General features: G+C 38.2%; 1 protein-coding gene across 12 annotated transcripts in view; it reads left to right on the forward strand.

Moving 5' to 3' along the window:
- Nucleotides 1–21,943, forward strand: part of GPAM (glycerol-3-phosphate acyltransferase, mitochondrial) — a 68,157-nt gene that overhangs the window by 34,320 nt on the left and 11,894 nt on the right. For 8 of the 12 annotated variants that reach the window (XR_014068552.1, XR_014068550.1, XR_014068551.1 and 5 more), the window contains 9 exons: nt 756–869; nt 2,572–2,718; nt 9,736–9,832; nt 10,483–10,619; nt 12,958–13,057; nt 13,368–13,580; nt 15,592–15,705; nt 16,827–16,912; nt 20,775–20,890. Coding sequence is in view for 9 of the 12 variants with exons in the window: in XM_081540182.1 (XP_081396308.1) it covers nt 756–869; nt 2,572–2,718; nt 9,736–9,832; nt 10,483–10,619; nt 12,958–13,057; nt 13,368–13,580; nt 15,592–15,705; nt 16,827–16,912; nt 20,775–20,890 (1,124 nt within the window). In the remaining 3 variants the exon portion in view is untranslated. Of the gene's footprint in view, nt 1–507; nt 665–755; nt 870–2,571; nt 2,719–9,735; nt 9,833–10,482; nt 10,620–12,957; nt 13,058–13,367; nt 13,581–15,591; nt 15,706–16,826; nt 16,913–20,774; nt 20,891–21,943 lie in introns of all 12 variants that reach the window. The other 4 variants (XM_081540249.1, XM_081540228.1, XM_081540260.1 and 1 more) reach the window with 1 other exon arrangement.

The following is a 21,943-nucleotide window of genomic DNA, read 5'->3' on the forward strand; positions in this document are numbered from 1 at the left end:
TCATTACAAATGGTTTCAAATCATCACATAATGAAATCTTACAGCATTCTTATTCTGAGATCCCTGTCTTTAACCCCCATTCACATAACACATAGTCATTGTCACTGCTGGAAGTTTGTCCTGTTTCTTAGGTGTGTTGAATGTGTTTTATAAAAAGGCCAAAAACAAAAACACGGAAAGAAAACTCAGTAAGAACTTCTGGCTTCATAAGACCAGAGTGCAAGTATTCAGACTACTGTCTAGTTAACCTTGACTTCTGTCAACTGGTTAGCCTTATCAATTCCATTTGAGAGTCAGCGATCACCTTAGAAGAATTACTGTAACGACAACAAAAAGAAAATTAGCCCTTTGTGGTAGGAAAAGATTCCCGAATTATTTTTTATAGCCGTAGCTATAGCTATAAGCTATATAGCTTGTATATAAAGCATTCAACATATTTGGTTTTTTAAGTGGTATTAATAAAGTAAGATGCTTACATTTCTTTTGTTTTTATATTTGGATTATTAGTTTGCAGAGCAATCTATTCAAGCATTGATACACAAATTCCAAGTTTAAATTTTAGCTGAGAGTATATGAAAGGAAAGAAATAAAACTGTCTTCATAGCATCCTGAACTACTTACTAAGGAGAATTTGCTACAGGAAAACCCTAAATCTCTGAAACAGGTGAAAGGAGGATTTGTTTTTACAGGAGGGAAGTCTGTGTATAATTGGTATTCCTAGGTTTCTTCTCTGCTAAATCATTTTCGTATTGCAGGCACCGAGGGTGGCTGGCAAGACGTCTTTCTTATGTGCTTTTCGTTCAAGAGCGAGATGTTCATAAAGGCATGTTTGCCACCAACGTAACTGAAAATGTGCTGAACAGCAGTCGGTAAGGGTGGGATACTGCTGTAAAGGGGAAAGGCAGGGATGGGTGGTGGGAGTGGAGAAGTAATTTCCTTTATTAACCTTTAGTTTCTCTGGGACTCTGTCCCAAGAGGAGTTTGTGTTTCCAAACATTAAATGTTCAAGCTCCAGAAGAAAGCAAAGAAAGGCAAGAGAACAGATGGTTTCGGTGCCATATGGGAATAACAGCTTTGTTTTATGCATGAATAATTGAATGGGGTTCTAATATGAAAGGCGAGTTGGAGTTCAGATAGGCAAATATTTCCAGAGTTCTCTGTTAAGTGTTTTGTAATGTGAATATTGGGGATGATGCATTTCCTACTTTACAGCCAGAAGAGAAGCTCATTTCATATTTCTGTCAAATAATTGTTGAGCACCTAGGCACAGATTCTTTTATTAGAAAGTCATTATTAGTAATTTTAAGAGAACAAGGTAATTGTCCTTGCCCTCAGAGGATCTTGATTAAAAATTGGAGAGACCTACTTGAACTCTGATGGAGTGGGGAAATCATTACAAAGTTTAGCCATTAAATTGTGGGAGTTTGGGTGAAGGTTGGCCTCTATTCCACCTCATTGTTGTGGCCCATGTTAGACACCTATCTGAATTTGGGGAGCTGGAGACCAAAGAGGGTTGAAAAATGCTTAGAAATGCAAGCCTAGTGGTACAATTGTTAAGGGCTGAGCAGTAGTGGCATGTAGTAGGTACTTTGATATTTATCGAATGAACTAGTAGTTAATCATGGTGGTGTACTAACTACATGAATTACTTGTGAAAGCATTCCTGGCCGTATTTGTATAAATGCTGTTCAAGGATAGACTTAGGGATGGTGTATCAGTGTCCTGTGGAATTGGTCTTTTTGTAGTAATGAATGATGGGGAGTTTTGCTGTACATTATTCTAAAATCAACAGCAGTGAGAGGAAAAAAACAATTGTTTGAGAAACTCCTTTGGATTATTCTATATTCTGTTTTCTAGGTAAAGCCCATCAAGTGTGTTTCATTTCATCCAGATGTTTTGACTGGTAACTAGGATGTTAGAAGTTATTTTTAGGAGTTTTAAACCTCATGCATTCTTCCCTAAGTTATGTGGGAGATTTACAAGACTGGATTAAATCTTCCCTTTTACCTTATAGCTTACTGGTCTGTGCTATTTAAAGCTGTGCCTTTTAAAATTACTGACTTGATTTGGAAAATGTTTGTGACTATTTATGTCCACCTTCAATCCCTCCTAGAGAGTTTTACAAATATCCCACTCATAGAGGCACAATGTAAACGAATAATGAGTAAAAGAAAAAATCTTGTTACTTTGGCAGTGGGTTTGAGGTACCTCTGAATTATATATCTAGAAGGATAATCTTTGTTTTCTTCCCTTCTGCTGGAGTGCAACTTTGCGTCTGCCCCTCACAGCATAACTGGAACATTCAAATTCACATAGTTGTTTCCCAGTGAATTTGAATTAAAATTTTAAAGCTGCCTTCCAGCTTCCTCAGGGAGTCATTGATTTGGGAATATAATATACTTAATATTTAATAAACAGCCAAAGAAAGCACTTCTAACTTGAGTTTATTCTTCTGTGTTATCACATTTAAAAGAGAAAGTATATTTTGTGATTTGTATCTGTAGTTTAGAAAATAATACAGACTGTAGCATAGAGCCAGTTACATTGTCTGTCTTTCCATTTTGAAATCAGAGTACAAGAGGCAATTGCAGAAGTGGCTGCTGAATTAAACCCTGATGGTTCTGCTCATCAGCAATCAAAATCTGTGAATAAAGTGAAAAAGAAAGCCAGAAAGATCCTTCAAGAAATGGTTGCCACCGTTTCACCGGCAATGATCAGGTATTAAAAGGCAAAGCAAAAAACTTTAATCAAGGGTCATCTGGTTTTGAGCAGACAGGACTGAACCGTTGGACTTTCCTAGTTTAATGCTCTTGGGCCAAAAGAGGTTTTTAACATATTCTGATGTTAAAAACCGACTCCTCTTTATATTCTTATTTAACTCTGAGGAGAAGTAGCGCTTGGGATGCTTCAAGGTACCTCAGTCTCTGTCAGTTGATAGCATCCATTGTATTACTGCTGCTGTCTTCTAGACTAGTTGTGAGTTAGGTTTCACATGCTCATGTCTTTTTATTTTCTTTTAGTTTCATTGAGATATAACTGACAGCACTGTGTAAGCTAAAAGTATACCGCACAATGATTTGACTCACATCCACTATGAAAACCACAATGTGTTTACTGAACATTTATCATCTCATATTGATAGAAAATTAAAGATATAGAATGAAATTTTTTTTTCCTTGTGATGAGAACTCTTAGGATTTACTCTCAACAATTTTCATATATAACACACAGCAGTGTTAATTAATATTATTGAGTTGTATATTATATCCCTAGTACTTATTTATCTTATAGCTGAAAGTTTGTATCTTTTGACCGCCTTCATCCGATTCCTCCTCCCTCCACCACCTTTGATAACTACAAATCTGATCTTCTTTTCTGAGTTTGCTTTGGACGTATAATTGATCTACCACACCATACTAGTTCCTGTTACACAACATAGTAGTTCAGTATTCCTGTACATTTCAAAATGATCACCACTATAAGTTTAGTTATGATTTGTCAACATACAAAGGTACTATGTAGTTATTGACTAAATTCCCCACACTGTACATTTCATACTCATGAAATGTGTGTACATTTCAAACTCATAAAATAAATGTGACTCATTTATTTTACAGTTGAAGCTTGTACCTTTTAATCTCCCTCACCTATGTCTTACATCCCCACCTGCCTCTCCTTTAGCAACCACCTGTTTTTTCTGTATCTGTCTTGTTATGTTTATAGTTTTGTCTTGACTTTTAGTTTCCACATGTAAGTGAAATCATACAGTATTTGTCTTTCTCTGTCTGACTTTTTTCACTTAGCATTAAGTCCAGCCATATTGTCACAAATGGCAAAATTTCATTCTTTTTTATGGCTGAGTAATAATGCGTTGTGTGTTTTTGAGTGTGTGTACATACCACATCTTTTTTATATATTCATCTATCGATGGGCACTTAGGTTGCTTCCACATCTTGGCTATTATAAATAATGCTACAGTGAATATAAGAGTGTATATATGGCTTCTAATTAGTGTTTTCATTTTCTTCAGATAAATATCCAGTAGTGGGATTGCTGGATTATGATAGTTCTATTTTTCACTTTTTGGGAAATCTCTATGATGTCTTCCATAGTGGGTGCCCCAATTTAAATTCCTACCAGCCATATACAAGGGTTCCTTTTTCTCTGCGTTCTCCCCAACACTTGTTATTTATTGTCTTTTTGATAGCCATTCTGATGGGTAAGGTGATAACTCATTATAGTTTCAATTTGTATATTCCCAATGATTTGTGCTGTTGAGCATCTTTTCATGTGCCTGTTGGCCATCTGTGTATCTTTGGAAAAATGTCTATTCAGATCCTCTGCCCATTTTTTAATTGGATTGTTTTTTGTTGTTGTTGTCTTGTTTGAGTTTTTTGTATATTTCGGTATTAACTCCTTATCAGATATATCTTTTGCAATTATCTTCTCCCATTAATAGGTGGCCTTTTTGTTTTGCTGAGAGTTTTTTCACTCTGAAAGAACTTTTTAATTTGATGTAATCCCATTTCTTTATTTTTGCTTTTGTTTCCCTTGCCTGAAGAGACATATCGAAAAAAATATTACTAAGACTGATTACAAAGTGTATATTGCTTATGTTTTATTTTAGAAGTTTTATGGTTTCAGGTCTTAGATTTCAGTCTTTAATCCGTTTTGAATTTATTTTTGAGCATGGTGCGAGAGAGTAGTCCAGTTTGATTTTTTATATGTAGTTGTCCAGTTTTCCCAGCACCATTCATTATAGAGACTCTTTTCCCCATTGTACATGCTTGCCTCCATTGTCCTAGATTGGTTTCCCATATAAGTGTGAGTTTCTTTCTGGGGTGTCTGTTCCACTGATCTATGTATCTGTTTTTGTGCCAATACGTGCTGTCTGTCTTGATTACCGTAACTTTGTGGGATAGTTTGAAATCAGGGAGTGTGATGCTTCCACTTTCGGTTTTCTTAAGATTGTTTTGGCTATTTCAGATGTGTTTCCGTACAAATTTTAGAATTATTCATTCTAGTTCTGTGAAAAATGCCTTTGGCATTTTGATAGGGATTGCATTGAATCTGTAGATTGCCTTGGACATATGGTCATTTTAACAATATTATTTCAATCCATGAACACAGTATATCTTTCCATCTACTTGTGTCATATTCAGTATCTTTCATGTGTGTCTTACATATTTCCAAGTATGGTATTTTACTTATTTAGTTAGATTTATTCCTAGGTATTTTATTATTTCTGATGCATTTGTGAATGAGATTGTTTTCTTAATTTCCATTCAGATAGTCTGTTGTTAGTGTATAGATATCCACCTGATTTCTGTATATTAATTTTGTATTCTGCAGCTTTACCAAATTCATCGATGAGTTCTGGTAGTTTTTGGATAGCTTTAGGATTTCCCTAGTGTCTTGTCATCTGCATACAGTAATGGTTTCACTTCTTCCTTTTCACTTTTTATTGTTATTCACTTGCTCAGTCTTGTCTGACTCTTCGTGACCCCCATGGACTAGAGCACACAGGCTTCCCTGTCCTTCACTATCTCCCAGAGTTTCTTCAAACTGTCCATTGAGCCCATGATGCCACTCAACCATCTCATCCTCTCTCACCCCTCCTGCTCCTGCCCTTGATCTTTCCCAGCATCAGGGCTTTTACCAATGAGTCAGCTCTTCACATCAGGTGGCCAAAGTATTGGAGCTTCAGCTTCAGCATCAGTCCTTCCAATGAATATTCAGGGTTGATTTCCTTTAGGATTGACAGGTTTGATCTCCTTGCAGTCCAAGGGACTCTCAAAAATCTTCTCCAGCATTACAATTTGAAAGCATCAGTTCTTCAGCACTCAGCCTTCTTTATGGTCCAACTCTCACAGCCGTACATGACTACTGGAAAAACCATATCTTTGACTATATGGATCTTTGTCATCAAAGTAATGTCTCTGCTTTTTAATATGATGTCTAGGTTGGTCATAGCTTTTCTTCCAAGGAGCAAGCGTCTTTTAATTTCATGGCTGTAGTCACTATCTGCAGTGATTTTGGAGCCCAAGAAAATAGAATCTGTCACTGTTTCCATTGTTTCTCCATCTATTTGCCATGAAGTGTTGGGACCAGATGCCATGATCTTTGTTTTTTGATTGTTGAGTTTTAATCCAGCTTTTTCACTCTTTCTTTCACTTTCATCAAGAGGCTCTTTAATTCCTCTTCACTTTCTGCCATAAGGATGTTATCATCTGCATATCTTGAGGTTATTGGTATTTCTCCCGGCAATCTTGATTTCAGCTTGTGCTTCATCCAGCCTGGCATGTCACATGATGTACTCTGCATATAAATTAAATAAGCAGGGTGACAGTATACAGCCTTGATGTACTCCTTTTCCAATTTGGAATAAGTCTGTTGCTCCATGTCTGTTTCTAACTGTTGCTTCTTGACCTGTGTACAGATTTCTCAAGAGTCAGGTAAGGTGGTCTGGTATTCCCATCTCTTTAAGAATTTTCCACAATTTGTTGTGATCCACACAGTCAAAGGCTTAATGTAGTCAATGAAGCAGAAGTAGATATTTTTCTGGAATTTTCTTACTTTTTCTATGATATAGTGAATGTTGGCAGTTTGATCTGTTTCCTCTGCCTCTGGGCTTCCCTGGTAGCTCAGATGGTAAAGAATCCGCCTGCAATGCAGGAGACAGAGGTACAATCCCTGGGTCAGGAAGATCCCCTGGAGAAGGGAATGGCAATTCACTCCAGTATTCTTACCTCGAGAATTCCATGGACAGAGGTCCCTGTCAGGCTACGGTCCATGGGGTCACAAAGAGTCAGACAAGACTGAGCGACTTTCACTTTCCTCTGCCTTTTCTATATCCCCTTGAACATCTGGAAGTTCTTGGTTCACAAACTGTTGAAGCCTTGCTTGAAGAATATCGAGCATTACTTTGCTAGCATGTGAGATGAGTGCAGTTGTTCTGTAGTTTGAACATTCTTTGGCATTGCCTTTCTTTGGGATTGGAATGAAAACTGACCTTTTCCAGTCCTAGGGCCACTGCTGAGTTTTCCAAATTGCTGGCATATTGAGTGCAGCACTTTCACAGCATCATCTTTTAGGATTTGAAATAGCTCAGCTAGAATTCCATCACCTCCACTAGCTTTGTTCATAGTGATGCTTCTTAAGGCCCACTTGACTTTGCATTCCAGGATGTCTGGCTCTAGGTGAGAGATCACACCATCGTGGTTATCTGGGTCATGAAGATCTTTTTTGTACAGTTCTTCTGTGTATTGTTGCCACCTCTTCTTAATATCTTCTGCTTCTGTTAGGTCCATACCATTTCTGTCCTTTATTGTGCCCATCTTTGCATGAAATGTTCCCTTGGTGTCTGTAATTTTCTTGAAGAGATCTCTAGTCTTTCCCATTCTATTGTTTTCCTCTATTTCTTTGCATTGATCACTGAAGAAGGCTTTCCTATCTCTCCTTGCTATTCTTTGGAACTCTGCATTCAAATGGGTATATCTTTCCTTTTCTCCTTTGCCTTTAGCTTCTCTTCTTTTCACAGCTATTTGTAAGGCCTCATCAGACAACCATTTTGCCTTTTTGCATTTCTTTTTCTTGGGAATGGTCTTGATCACTAACTCCTGTACAATGTCACGAGCCTCCATCCTTAGTTCTTCAGGCACTCTGTCTCTCAGATCTAACCTCTTGAATCTATTTCTCACTCTCACTGTATCATCATAAGGGATTTGATTTAGGTCATACCTGAATGGTCTAGTGCTTTTCCCTACTTTCTTCAATTTAAGTCTGAATTGGCAATAAGGAGTTCATGATCTGAGCCACAGTCAGCTCCCGGTCTAGTTCACTGATTGCCAAAATATCGATGTCCACTCTTGCCATCTCCTGTTTGACCACTTCCAATTTACCTTGACTCATGGACCTAACATTCCAGGTTCCTATGCAGTGTTTTCTTTACAGCGTCGGACTTTACTTCCACCACCAGTCACATCGACAGCTGAATGTTGTTTTTGCCTTGGCTCAGCTTCTTCATTTTTTCTGGAGCTATTTCTCCACTCTTCTCCAGTAGCATATTGGGCACCTACTGACCTGAGGAGTTCATCTTTCAGTGTCATATCTTCTTGCCTTTTGATACTATTCATTGACTAGATGGACCTTTGTCAGCAAAGTGTTGTTTCTTCTTTTTAATATGCTGTCTATGTTGGTCTTAGCTTTTCTTCCAAGGAGCAAGCATCTTTTAATTTCATGGCTGCAGTCAGCATCTGCAGTGATTTTGGAGACCATGAAAATGAAGTCTGTCACTGTTTTGATTGTTTCCCCATCTATTTGCCATGAAGTGATGGGACCAGATGCTGTGATCTTTGTGTTTTGATTGTTTAGTTTTAAGCCAGCTTTTTCATTCTCTTCTTCCACCTTCATCAAGAGGCTCTCTTCACTTTGAATTTCTTTCATATCTTTTTCATTTCTGATTGCTATGGCCAGTACTTCAATACTGTGTTGAATTAAAGTGACGGAAAAGTACATTCTTGTTATGTTCCTGATCTTAGAGAAAACGCCTTCAGCTTTTCACCATTGAGTCTGATGTAAGCCATGGGCTTGTCATTTATGACTTTTCTTAAGTTTAGGTATGTCCCCTCTGTATTCACTTTGTTGAGAGTTTTTAATTATAAATGCATGTTGGATTTTATCAGGAGCTTTTTCTACATCTGTTTAGATGATCATATGATTTTTTTTTATTCTTCAATTTGTTAATGTGATGTATCACATTGATTTTACAGATGTTGAATCATTCTTGCATCCTGGGATAAATTCTGCTTTTCATGGTGTATGATACTTTTAATGTACCATGTTGTTGAACTGGTTTGCCAATATTTTGTTGTGGATTTTTGCATCTAGTTCATCAGTGATACTGGCCTGTGCTTTTATTTTTTTGTGATGTCTTTGGTGTTGCTGTCAAGGTGATGCTGCCCTCATAGAGTGGGGAGAATCAGAAGTGTTCCTCTGCAATTTTTTGGAATGGTTTAAGAAAGATTTGTGTTAACTCTTCTACAAATGTTTGGCAGAATTCACCTGTGAAGCCACCTCGTCCTGGACTTTTGTTTGCTGGAAATTTTTGTTTTTTGTTACTGACTGTGTTTCATTACTGGTAGTTGGTCTGTTCATATTTTCTATTTCTTCCTGGTTCAGTCTTGGGAGATTGTACATTTCTAGGAGTTTGTCCATTGCTTCTAGCTTGTCCATTTTATCAGTATTTGGGTATAATTGTTTGTAGTGATCTCATATGACCTTTGTATTTCTGTAGTGTTGATTGTAACTTCTCCTTTTTCATTTCTAATTTTATTTATTTGAGCCCACTCTCTTTTTTTCTTGATGAATCTGCTCATGCTTATGTCTTAAAGGGAGTGATTTGTATTCAGTAATGGGATCACTCTGCTCACCTAACTATTTGCTTGACTATAGCTTCTGAAGTATAAAGTATGCAAGCAGAGTAAAATATAAGATTTTAGTACATGATAAATGGATGCTTCTATGAGTAGTACATATGTAAAATCAGTGCTTGAAGCCCACAATTCAGATGTACACATTCACGCATATACACGCATATGTGCTCTTAACATGAAGTCAGTTACAGTCACTCTTAGGTTTTAGGTCCAAAAGTTTAGGTAGATAGCTGTCAAACTATGTATGTGTGTATATATAAATATGTGTATACATTTAAAAACTTTTTAAACTTCCTTTCAGACTGACTGGATGGGTGCTGCTGAAACTGTTCAACAGCTTCTTTTGGAATATTCAGATTCACAAGGGTCAACTTGAGATGGTTAAAGCTGCAACCGAGGCAAGAATTATGTGAATCTGTCATTCTTTTTTCTCCACATTTTGCAGAGTGATTTTGGAATTCTTTGGGGAATGTTTTTTTGTATACTCTTGTGCAGTCCCACACATTTGCAAGTTTTCCCCCATATGAGATAACTACAGTAGCTTTGTATTTGGGGGGACAAGTGGTGTAAAGAAGGACCTATCAGCAATATGCAGGATTCCTTCTGTAAGTTACCTTGCAATAATTCTGAAAATCAGATAAAACAATCCTTATTTTATGAATGAGGAAATAAAGGCACATATAGATAGAGAAACTGTCCCAAGTTATGGCCAATAGGTCATTTCTCTAGAATTTCAAACCAAACCAACCTTGTGTCCAAAACCTACATTCTTTTTTATATAATTAGGGCTTCCTCTCAGAAGATGTATGACAGAGTCATCTTGAACTCTTGATTGCTCTCTTCCTTCCCTGATTCTTTTTCGTTGTTGCAGTTGTTTTTAGCTAGATAATATATAATTGAAATATTAATTGCCATTCTTATTTAGTGAAAAATGTTTTTACAGAATGAGTCACTAATTAGCTAGTGTTTGAATGATTCTAACCAAATGTTCGAACTATAATTCAACTTTCCATTTGAATTTTAAATTTGGCATTTTTCCTTTTGCTAGATGAATTTGCCGCTTATATTTCTGCCAGTTCATAGGTCACACATTGACTATCTCCTGCTCACTTTCATTCTCTTCTGCCATAACATCAAAGCACCGTACATTGCTTCAGGCAATAATCTCAACATCCCCATCTTCAGGTAAGATCACCTTATTTTGAAAGTTAAGATATGAAGATTATGTTTTGAATTTTTATTTTTTTATTATAACTCTAGATACATTTTATTGTAATGAGGACATTAGGATTTTTAGCTTTGTTTTAAAAGAATGCATGTTTATCATGGGAAATTTGGAAAGTACAAAAAAGACTGAGCAACTAACACTTACATCAATTCTGACAGTGTTAGTTCAGACAACAGATGATGAAGACTTAAAGAAAGGTATAATAGTTCTCTCAGAGAAGCGGTCATCGATTTGAGAAGTGTTTAGTCTCAAAGTTCAGAGCACAAAGCATCTCTCAGGTCAGCTGTGTGAGGAGTAGAGAGCAAGAGGAGGATGAGTGTGGAGAGTGACCCAAGGGGAGCAGGCTGGCGGGTCGTGCAGGCAGGGCCTCACAAGGGGGCGGTCACTGCTTTGCATTCCAGGGAGTCTGATCCTCAGCCTCACAGTCCAAGGAGCTGCTTCCTAATCCCTTGGTTCAGAGTTCTGTAGCTAACCTGACTCACGTGAGAGAAGAGAAGCCATTCATACATGCAGTCAGCTGATACTTGCCCACATGTGCTCCAGGCAAGGGTAAACAAGATAAATAGTCCTTGCTTTCAAATAGTTCATATAAAACAGTGGGGAATGTAGACAAACAGCTAACTCTAATCCACTGTGATATGATGCTACAGACTTTTCCAAGTAGCATGCTTTTCCAAGGATCATAATATCTATGCTGTTTCTCATGGTTACCTCTTCCCAGTATCAAGGAACCTGGAACGTTGAATTAGAAAGTCATCAAAAAAAATGTTTCTTTTTTGAAAGGGAGCTTCCCTGATAACTCAGTTGGTAAAGAATCTGCTTGCAATTCAGGAGACCCCAGTTCGATTCCTGGGTTGGGAAAATCCACTGCAGAAGGGATAGGCTACCCACGCCAGTATTCTTGGGCTTCCCTTGTGGTTCAGCTGATCAAGAATCCACCTGTGATGTGGGAGACCTAGGTTCGATCCCTGGGTTGAGAAGATCCCCTGGAGAAAGGAAAGGCTACCCACTCCAGTATTCTGGCCTGGAGAATCCCATGGCCTGTGTAGTCCATGGGGTCACAAAGAGTTGGACACGACTGAGCAACTTTCACTTTCACTTTTTCAAAAAAGTGTTTAGTCATAGACTGAGCATGAAGAGGGCTGTTTCATCTGGGCTCTGGAGAAGCCTTGCCCATAATAGTTTCCCTCTTCTATAATCAGAACAACTTATATATTCATTCCCTCCATGTTGGATTGGTTCTCAAGGTGGATCTCTGGGAATTGCTTAATAAACTCTGATAATTTCTTCCCTTTTCATGACCTCTATGCCAATTAGCTTATCATTCCTTCAGCTATGACAGACTCTAAATAATCTGACCTATTTATTTGCAATTACATGTCAGTAACTTTATTTTGTTACATGTCAGTCTGTACAGTCACAAACCACTTTTCAGGATGGGTTACTTTTGTGGATGGCTCATGTCCTTAAGAATTTGTTCTGCAGAGTTTAACTTTCAGAGAGTTAACTTTCACAGACATTAAGTTCCAGGGATATCTTACTGTCCTCCTTATGCTGACTATAGAATGTGCCAAAACTGTGTATTAATATTTGTATTAATATCACACTATTTGAACAGAGGAGGAGGCTCTGAGATTGGAAAGGCTGACAAGTATTGGAAAATTTCAGCCTCCTATCAAAATAATTCATCAGTTTTGTAGGCAGAGACATAAATAATTCATCAGTTTTGTAGGCAGAGACATGGGGTTGTAAGAATTGTTTATTCTGTGTGTGCGTAAATGAAGCAAATTTTTATTTCATGCTTTGGGAGGATGGTTATGCTTGGTTCTATTTTGACAAACTTATCCTTATCTCACTGGGATACTCTCTAAGAAATAACTTATTTGGGAAAATTTCCCCAAAGGAGCTTTTTTAATATCATATTCATCTTGAAGTGGATGTGCCATAGGAAAATGTGGGGATGTCTAAAGATCAGTGTCTTGAGACCCTGGACAGGGTTTTAAAATTGAGCAGTATTTTATAATCCTCTTAAAATCTGTACCAGCACCTTTTGCAGGGTAATGTATCATGGAAACTCCTTTTGGCATATAACAGATGTAACAGAGCTTCATTATACACAGTGACATTCTAAAAGCTAATGCATAATGTAAATGACAGAAATGTGTCAACTATATGGGTGATGTCCACATTTTCATAATCAGCAGCTCAAACAACACCTGTGGCTTATATCCACACTGGAATTTGAGTCTTCTTTTTACATTTTTTAAAAAAATTAATGCATTCTTAAATTTATAGTACTTTGATCCATAAGCTTGGAGGCTTTTTCATACGACGGAGGCTAGATGAGACGCCAGATGGACGGAAAGATATTCTCTATAGAGCTTTGCTCCATGGGGTATGTGTGATCTCTAATTATCCTTAAAGTTGTTATGGTAGCGATTACAGTGGAAGAAAGAGAGACTTGATTGAGATTTTTAAAAAAACAGTTGTCTGAGTTAATTATTTCAATGATTATTGCTTGAGTATGAGTTTGCTGATTACTTTTTGTTATCATCAAAATATAACACTGGAGATGCTCTTTTGCTATTTGTGTAAAATATTTTGTCTGTAGTGAAGTTTTAAGGGATTTTTGTTCTTAAGATTTAACTTTGCTGAGCTTATTCTAAGTTCATGAGTTCGTGTTTTCCTTTCTTCTTACCTTCCAGCATATAGTTGAACTACTTCGACAGCAGCAGTTCTTGGAGATTTTTCTGGAAGGCACACGCTCCAGAAGTGGAAAAATCTCCTGTGCTCGGGCAGGACTTTTGTCAGTTGTGGTAGATTCTCTGTCTACCAATACCATCCCAGACATCTTGATAATACCTGTTGGGATCTCCTACGATCGAATTATTGAGGGTCATTACAATGGCGAACAACTGGTAAGAAGACCACCTGCACAGAAGTCATCTTTGCTTTTCTAACCTTTTGCTTTTAGATAAGTGCTTTTAGAATTAGTTGAGAATATTCTTGGTACTCTCTAATTTTATAACACATGGTAGGCTGGGCTTTCATCTCCTATGGCAGCCTGATTAGTAGTGCTAACGTGTCTTCCTGCACTTGGAGGAATTGCCATGATTAGATTAATCAACACCAGCCTTAGTCATAGAGTTGGGAAATGAAAGAATACTTGATACAGGGTTACCATCTTTGCCCTGGGAAGGGTGTATATGGCTTGGTCTAGTCAGGGCTTATTGCTTATGTGTAGAGTTTTAAGTTAAACCTGAAGAATTGGTGGGATCATGTTGGCAAAGCAGCTACAAGTTAATTTGAAAACTGGCAGCAATTTTTTTGTTGAACTTTCTATTGAACAGTTATGAAAGAATGCATCCATCATACGAATGTAGCTTGAATTAGCACAAAGTGAACACACCTACATAATCAGCACTGAGGTCGAGGACCCTAGAAACCCCCTTATCCATTCTCTCATTGCTGTCCCCTCATTGGTAGCTGGTTATCTTTACTTCTTACAGAATAGATTGGCTTGCCTGTTTTTGATCATTATGTAAATGGAATTATGTAGTGTGTGGACTTTTTGTCTCTGGTTTCCTTTGCTCAAGCAACAACTTATTACAGATAGTTAGAAATTTGTTCATTGTCATAGCTGTGTAATATTGCAGTGTTCAGTTCAGTTCAGCTGCTCAGTTGTGTCCAACTCTTTGCAACCCCATGAACCGCAGCACACCAGGCCTCCCTGTCCATCACCAACTCACGGAGTCCACCCAAACCCATGTCCATTGAGTCAGTGATGCCATCCAACCATCTCATCCTCTGTCGTCCCCTTCTCCTCCTGCCCTCAATCTTTCCCAGCATCAGGGTCTTTTCCAATGAGTCAGCTCTTCGCATCAGGTGGCCAAAGTATTGGAGTTTCAGTGTATGAATATACAATTTGTCTATTCTACTGTTGAAAAAAAAAGTTTGGTTTCCTGGTTTTGACTGTGATCATTCTTAAACCTTTCTCTTGATGACCATATGTATGTATTTTGTTGAGTATGTACCTAGGAGTGGAATTGATAGATCTTAAAGCATATGTACATTCAGTTTTGTAGATGCTGCCAAACAGTTTTCCAGAATGGTTTTACCAACTTACTGTTCCTCCCAGCAGTGTGCAAGTTCCAGAGGGATTTAGTTTTGTTCTTATTTAGTGTGGAAGTCCTGTTCATGGTACTTATTTCAAGCTTATTGCTCAAAACATACTGGAAACTCAAGTACTCCTAATAAAAAATAAAGTGATAGACCTGGATAATTATCTGTATCTCTTGTGAGACCCCCTCCTTGTATTGCCTGTGTCCATCCTGGACATATGCTCCCTCACCCTGATGGGTTCTCATGATGTCATGTCTGAGTCGTGTGTCCAGTCTACAGCTCTCATTGTGCCTTATGCATGTTAAATGTTCAGGAAACACTCACTTAATGAACAATTGGCTTACAGGCCACTCTGGGGCTAAATTTGATGTTTGATGCTTAATGTTATGTATTTGGACCATCATGATCATCAGATCACAATAAGGTGGCCTCTTTGTTTTTATCTGAGAACCGCAGAACAGATTTTCAGGCTATTATGTCATCTTTATCCTTCAGTAGTTTGCAGTTGTATTTTTGTGAATGATGTAAACAATGTATTAAAAGAAGTTGTGTTAAATGTTTCCTTTTTCATTGGCCAAATTACCTTCCCAATGATATCATTACATTTTTTAGCATCTTTGAGTGCTCAACATTTTCTGGCAGGTCTCAGTAAATGGATATGTATTTTCGTCCTTCATTTATTATTTTTCCAGATGAACCTTCAGTTTCCATAAAAAAAAATTTATAAACTTTATCTTTGGATAATAATATTTGCATATTTGTTGGCTGTATTGCTTACCATACTATTCTTTCAAAATTGCAAACTAGGGAAAACCCAAGAAGAATGAGAGCCTCTGGGGCATAGCAAGAGGCGTTGTCAGAATGTTACGAAAAAACTACGGATGTGTCAGAGTGGATTTTGCACAACCATTTTCTTTAAAGGTGAGTGTCTGTTGAGATGAAGCTGTGTGGAATCATTGGTCTAGCTCAGTGTCGGGAGATCTGGGATCCAGACCAGCCTCTGATTCCTCTTCTCCATGTGAGTTACAGCCTCATTTTCTTCTCTTGTAGAATAAGACTCTGACAAGAGTAGTATTTCCTGAATTTTCCCACCAAACTATGCCTGTTGACAAAGGAGACTAACTGTCTGTCTTTGGGAAATACCAGTTTCATAATTTTTTGTTGTCTTTTATAATTCATGAGAATTTTGCATATTGCTTTACATATATCAATATTTTATATGTTATGTTTTAAAATTGCCTTTAGGAGACATTTTTAAAAACATGTCTCACAGCTGGGTAACATTGATGGTCCAGGATGATGTGCTGTTCTACTGAGTGGAGTCTAATACCCACGTATTCAGAAGAAGAGTGCCATCCTCATGGAGGAGCCTGGGGCTGGTGGTTCTCTGAGGTCCTACAGTTTTAAAGTCTTAAAATTTTCAAATTGGTAAAGGAGAAAGAGAAGGATGGGGAGTTGGGAACCCCAAAGATAAGGCACAGAGGTCCTGCTCTCCTTCTGTTCCACTTCTTGGTTTTATTTTAAGGAAGTCTAACTGCTATGCTATATGCTTTTGGTTAAGAACCTTGTCATTTCTCACCACTTTTTTATTTATTTATTTTTTTAATACTGCAGAGCTTCTCTTGTTTTTGCTTTTGAATTGAGATTCTTTTGAATATAATATGACCTTCGGGTTGTCAGATTTTCTTTAAAAGGGTATGGTTGGTCAATTTTCACTGTTAATAATATTGAGAATGCCCACTAATTTCATGAAGATGTGAGAAAAGTTAAATTTTGCCCTTAATTTTTAAATGATTTTGCTTAAACGTCATCCTGTCTCTGGAGCTTCCGTTCTTAGATTTCATGCTTAACAACATTCTATGAGTCATTCTGCACTTCTGAAGATAGTTTAGGCTGTAGAAAGTATTTCTCATGTTATATATCAATAGTATGGCTCATTTTATTAACAATGCCCTTTTTACTTTTTGAAGATGAAATTATATTTTATATATGTTTATGGAAGTGAGACAGTGGGGGTAAATGATTGTATTTTATTTTTTCAGGAATATTTAGAAAGCCAAAGTCAGAAACCTGTTTCTGCTCCAGTTTCTTTGGAGCAAGCATTGTTGCCAGCTATACTTCCCTCAAGGTAAGATTTATCACCAGATGGTCAATACCGAAATCAGAGTGATTATAATCTTTGCAGCCAAAGATGGAGAAGCTCTATACAGTCAGAAAAAACAAAACAGGGAACTGACTGGGGCTCAGATCGTGAACTCTTTATTGCCAAATTCAGACTTAAATTGAAGAAAGTAGGGAAACCACTAGACCATTCAGTTCAGTTCAGTGCAGTCGCTCAGTCATGTCCGACTCTTTGCAACCCCATGAATCGCAGCATGCCAGGCCTCCCTGTCCATCACCAACTCCCAGAGTTTACCCAAACCTATGTCCATCGAGCTGGTGATGCCATCCAACCATCTCATCCTCTGTCGTCCCCTTCTCCTCCTGCCCCCAATCCTTCCCAGCATTAGGGTCTTTCCCAATGAGTCAACTCTTCGCATGAGGTGGCCAAAGTATTGGAGTTTCAGCTTCAACATCAGTCCTTCCAGTAAACACCCAGGACTGATCTCCTTTAGGATGGACTGGTTGGATCTCCTTGCAGTCCAAGGGACTCTCAAGAGTCTTCTCCCAATACCACAGTTCAAAAGCATCAATTCTTCGGCACTCAGCTTTCTTCACCGTCCAACTCTCACATTCAGGTATGACCTAAATCAAATCACTTATGATGCTACAGTGGAAGTGACAAATAGATTCAAGGGATTAGATCTGATAGACAGAGTGCCTGATGAACTATGGGTGGAGGTTCATGACATTGTACAGGAGACAGGGATCAAGACCATCCCCAAGAAAAAGAAATGCAGAAAAGCAAAATGGCTATCTGAGGAGGCCTTACAAAATAGCTGTGAAAAGAAGAGAAGTGAAAAGGAAAGATATACCCATTTCAATGCAGAGTTCCAAAGAATAGCAAGGAGAGATAAGAAAGCCTTCCTCAGTGATCATTGCAAAGAAATAGAGGAAAACAATAGAATGGGAAAGACTAGAGATCTCTTCAAGAAAACTAGAGATACCAAGGGAACATTTCATGCAAAGATGGGCACAATAAAGGACAGAAATGGTATGGACCTAACAGAAGCAGACGATATTAAGAAGTGGTGGCAAGAATACACAGAAGAACTATCCAAAAAAGATCTTCATGACCCAGATAATCACGATGGTGTGATCACTCACCTAGAGCCAGACATCCTGGAGTGTGATGTCAAGTGGGCCTTAGGATGCATCACTATGAACAAAGCTAGTGAAGGTGATGGAATTCCAGTTGAGCTATTTCAAATCCTGAAAGATGATGCTGTGAAAGTGCTGCACTCAGTATGCCAGCAAATTTGGAAAACTCAGCAGTGGCCCTAGGACTAGAAAAGGTCAGTTTTCATTCTAATCCCAAAGAAATGCAATGACAAAGAATGCTCAAACTACCGCACAATTGCACTCATCTCACATGCTAGTAAAGTAATGCTCAAAATTCTCCAAGCCAGGCTTCAACAGTACGTGAACCGTGAACTTCCAGATGTACAAGGTGGATTTAGAAAAGGCAGAGGAACCAGAGATCAAATTGCCAACACCGCTGGATCATCGAAAAAGCAAGAGAGTTCCAGAAAAACATCTATTTCTGCTTTATTGACCATGCCAAAACCTTTGAATGTGTGAATCACAGCAAACTGTGGAAAATTATGAAAGAGATGGGTAGACCAGACCACCTGACCTGCCTCTTGAGAAATCTGCATGCAGGTCAAGAAGCAACAGTTAAAACTGGACATGAAACAACAGACTGGTTCCAAACGGGAAGGAGTACATTAAGGCTGTATATTGTCATCCTGCTTATTTAACTTATATGCTTAACTTAACTTATTTAACATCATGAGAAACGCTGGGCTGGATGAAGCACAAGCTGAAGTCAAGATTTCCCAGAGAAATATCAATAAGCTCAGATATGCAAATGACACCACCCTTATGGCAGAAAGTGAAGAAGAACTAAAGAGCCTCTCTTTAGTGAAAGTGAAAGAGGAGAGTGAAAAAGTTGGCTTAAATAAAGCTCAACATTCAGAAAACTAAGATCATGGCATCTAGTCCCATCACTTCATGGCAAATAGATGGGGAAACAGTGGAAACAGTGGCAGATTTTATTTTGGGCGGGGCTCCAAAATCACTGCAGATAGTGATTGCAGCCATGAAATTAAAAGACGCTTACTCCTTGGAAGAAAAGTTATGACCAACCTTGACAGCATATTAAAAACAGAGATGTTACTTTGCCAACAAAGGTCCATCTAGTCAAGGCTATGGTTTTTCCAGTAGTCATGTATGGATGCGAGAGTCGGACTGTAAGGAAAGCTGAGCGCAGAAGAATTGATGCTTTTGAACTGTGGTGTTGGAGAAGACTCTTGAGAGCTCCTTGGACTGCAAGGAGATCCAACCAGTCCATCCTAGAGAAAATCAGTCCTGAATATTCATTGGAAGGACTAATGCTGAAGCTGAAACTCCAATACTTTGGCCATATGATGCAAAGAACTGACTCATTTGAAAAGACCCTGATGCTGGGAAAGATCGAAGGTGGGAGGAGAAGGGGACGACAGAGGATGAGATGGTTGGATGGCATCACCGACTCAATGGACATGAGTTTGAGTAAACTCCGTGAGTTGGTGATGGACAGAGAGGTCTGGCGTGCTGCAGTTCATGGGGTCGCAAAGCATCGGACATGACTGAGCGACTGAACTGAACTGAACTGAAGATTTATGGAAGTTTTTTATACTGAATATCTATTATTTCTTATATTGGGCTTCCCAGGTGGCGCCAGTGGTAAAGAGCCTGCCTGCCAGTGCAGGAGACATGAGATACTGGTTTGATCCCTGGGGTCAGGAAAATTCCCTGAAAAAGGGCACGGCAACCCACTCCTTTATTCTTGTCTGGAGAATCCCATGGACAGAGGAGCCTGGCAGGCTACAAACTCCATAGGGTCGCAAAGAGGTCGGAAATGACTGAAGTGATTCAGCACACATGGATTTCTTGTATTGCATGGAAAAAATTTATTAACTTTGTTAAGGCCATTCATATTCTTATCCTTACTTCCTCACTTGAGTAATTTTTCTCTTGGTCTAGTTAAGTTTCTTAAAATAATGTGTTTGTGTATTAGTTTGAAGGTTTTTGATTATTTGGATCTTAAAATCTTTTTGATTTTTGTGAATCATATATGAGTTCTTATTTGATTTCTGTTTTTGAATGCTTGAAATGTTCTTCTTGGTAGTAGTTTAGCTTATGCATATTGCACATTCATGTGACATGTAAAAGGGTTTCTTATGTGAATTTCCCAGAATTCAAATCAAATGGTCACTTAGAGAAATATTAAGCCTTTCTTTTTATATGTTCAAATGTCGAATTTTTGAAACTGTTTTAAAATGGAACTTCTTGTTTTATGCATTCTTTCTGCCAGTGAGTTCTGAAAGTGATGTACCAACAGATTATTTAGTCATAAATAAATAACATGTTGTGTTCAGGAGAGTGTCTTAAATATAATGAGGTATGCGTGTGTTAGTTACTCAGTTGTGTCCAACTCTTTGTGACCCCATGGACTGTAGCCCACCAGGCTCCTCTGTCCATGAAATTCTCCAGGCAAGAAGACTAGAGTGGGTAGCCATTCCCTTCTCCAGGGGATCTTCCTGACCCAGGGATCGAACCTAGATCTCCTGCATTGCAGGCAGATTCTTTACCATCTGAGCCACTAGGGAAGCTCATAATGAAGTATATTTTGGAGTAAAACAACTTATAGAAATAATCTATTTGTGGTTTAAATTTAGAATATGTAGTAGTTTAAAGTATCTAATACATTTGTATCTCATGTCATTTGCTTTGTGAAAGATTGGGGTTATAGAAGTCTAATTTAAAAAAAACAAAAAACTTTTTAGACCCAGTGATGCTGCTGATGAAGGTACAGACATGTCCATTAACGAGTCCAGAAATGCAACAGATGAATCCTGCCGAAGAAGACTGATTGCACATCTGGCGGAGCACATTCTTTTCAGTAAGTAGAATTCCACTCTTTCATTCTGTAATTCAGATCCAGTGTGATGCAGTGTGAACTATACAGGTTTTGGAATTTGCCAAAGTTAGATTCTACTTCTGGTTCTAGCACTAACACGCAGGGGATTCTAAGTAAGTTATTAGAAGGAAGATCATGCTGAGAGGATTTGACATAACTGAATGAAACATCTCACACGGTGCCTGATTATTAGTAGATGCTCATGAATTAGTCTCTTTGAACTCATTTATGGTATAGCTTCTAGGTTTATAGTTGCACGTCCCTTTACCCTGTGACCTCGTGATCCTTTTTATTTGGTAAATATTGTGTGTCTATTGCATGTAAAGCTTTGTTCTAGCTGTGGGGAGTACACATTGGATCACTGGCTCTGTACCTAAAGAGGTTCTGCTCTTCTCAGTGGGATGGTTGTACACTAATAATGCAAGTGGGAGTGAATCAGCGTGGAATGAGTTACATGCAGAATTAGTCGTCCTTAAGTTGCAAATGGCAGCATTGTATTACCTTGTAGAGGCTGCTTTAAGATTGGAAGCAGCAACAGTATGGGATTTCTTCGCCCTTCCCTGTGCCTCCTCCCCATCAGATTAGGCCCTCCACACTTCCTGTCCATGTGGACGCATCCTCACCTCATCCTGCTCCTTTCTGTCTAGCTGCTGCTGCCACTGATTTACGCTGGGCTGAGATCCTCTTTTCTGAGGATGTCTGATGGAGTCTCTGCTTAAATCCTGGATGCTGAAAATAATACATCCTTAAATGTTAAAAAACTGGAAAGTAAAGATAAAATCCACTACCCAGATGACCAGATGGGTTACTGTCTAGTCTATGAAAATATTCTTTTTTTGTGCTGTTTTCCGTTTATAAAACAAGTATTATGAAAGCTTTTTTAAATATACTTTTTAAAGGCCAAATATATATGGTACTGGGAACTTTTTTGTTTCTTAAACACTGGCGATAAAATTAATTATGAATGAAGTATTCGTGAATTCAATATCTTCTCAGACAACCTGCAAATGGTGTCTTTATCTTAGATTATTCCAT

The sequence above is a fragment of the Giraffa tippelskirchi genome, chromosome 2, assembly GCF_054371585.1.
Source record: "Giraffa tippelskirchi isolate mGirTip1 chromosome 2, T2T-mGirTip1v1.2.pri, whole genome shotgun sequence".
NCBI classification, from domain to species: Eukaryota; Metazoa; Chordata; class Mammalia; order Artiodactyla; family Giraffidae; genus Giraffa; species Giraffa tippelskirchi.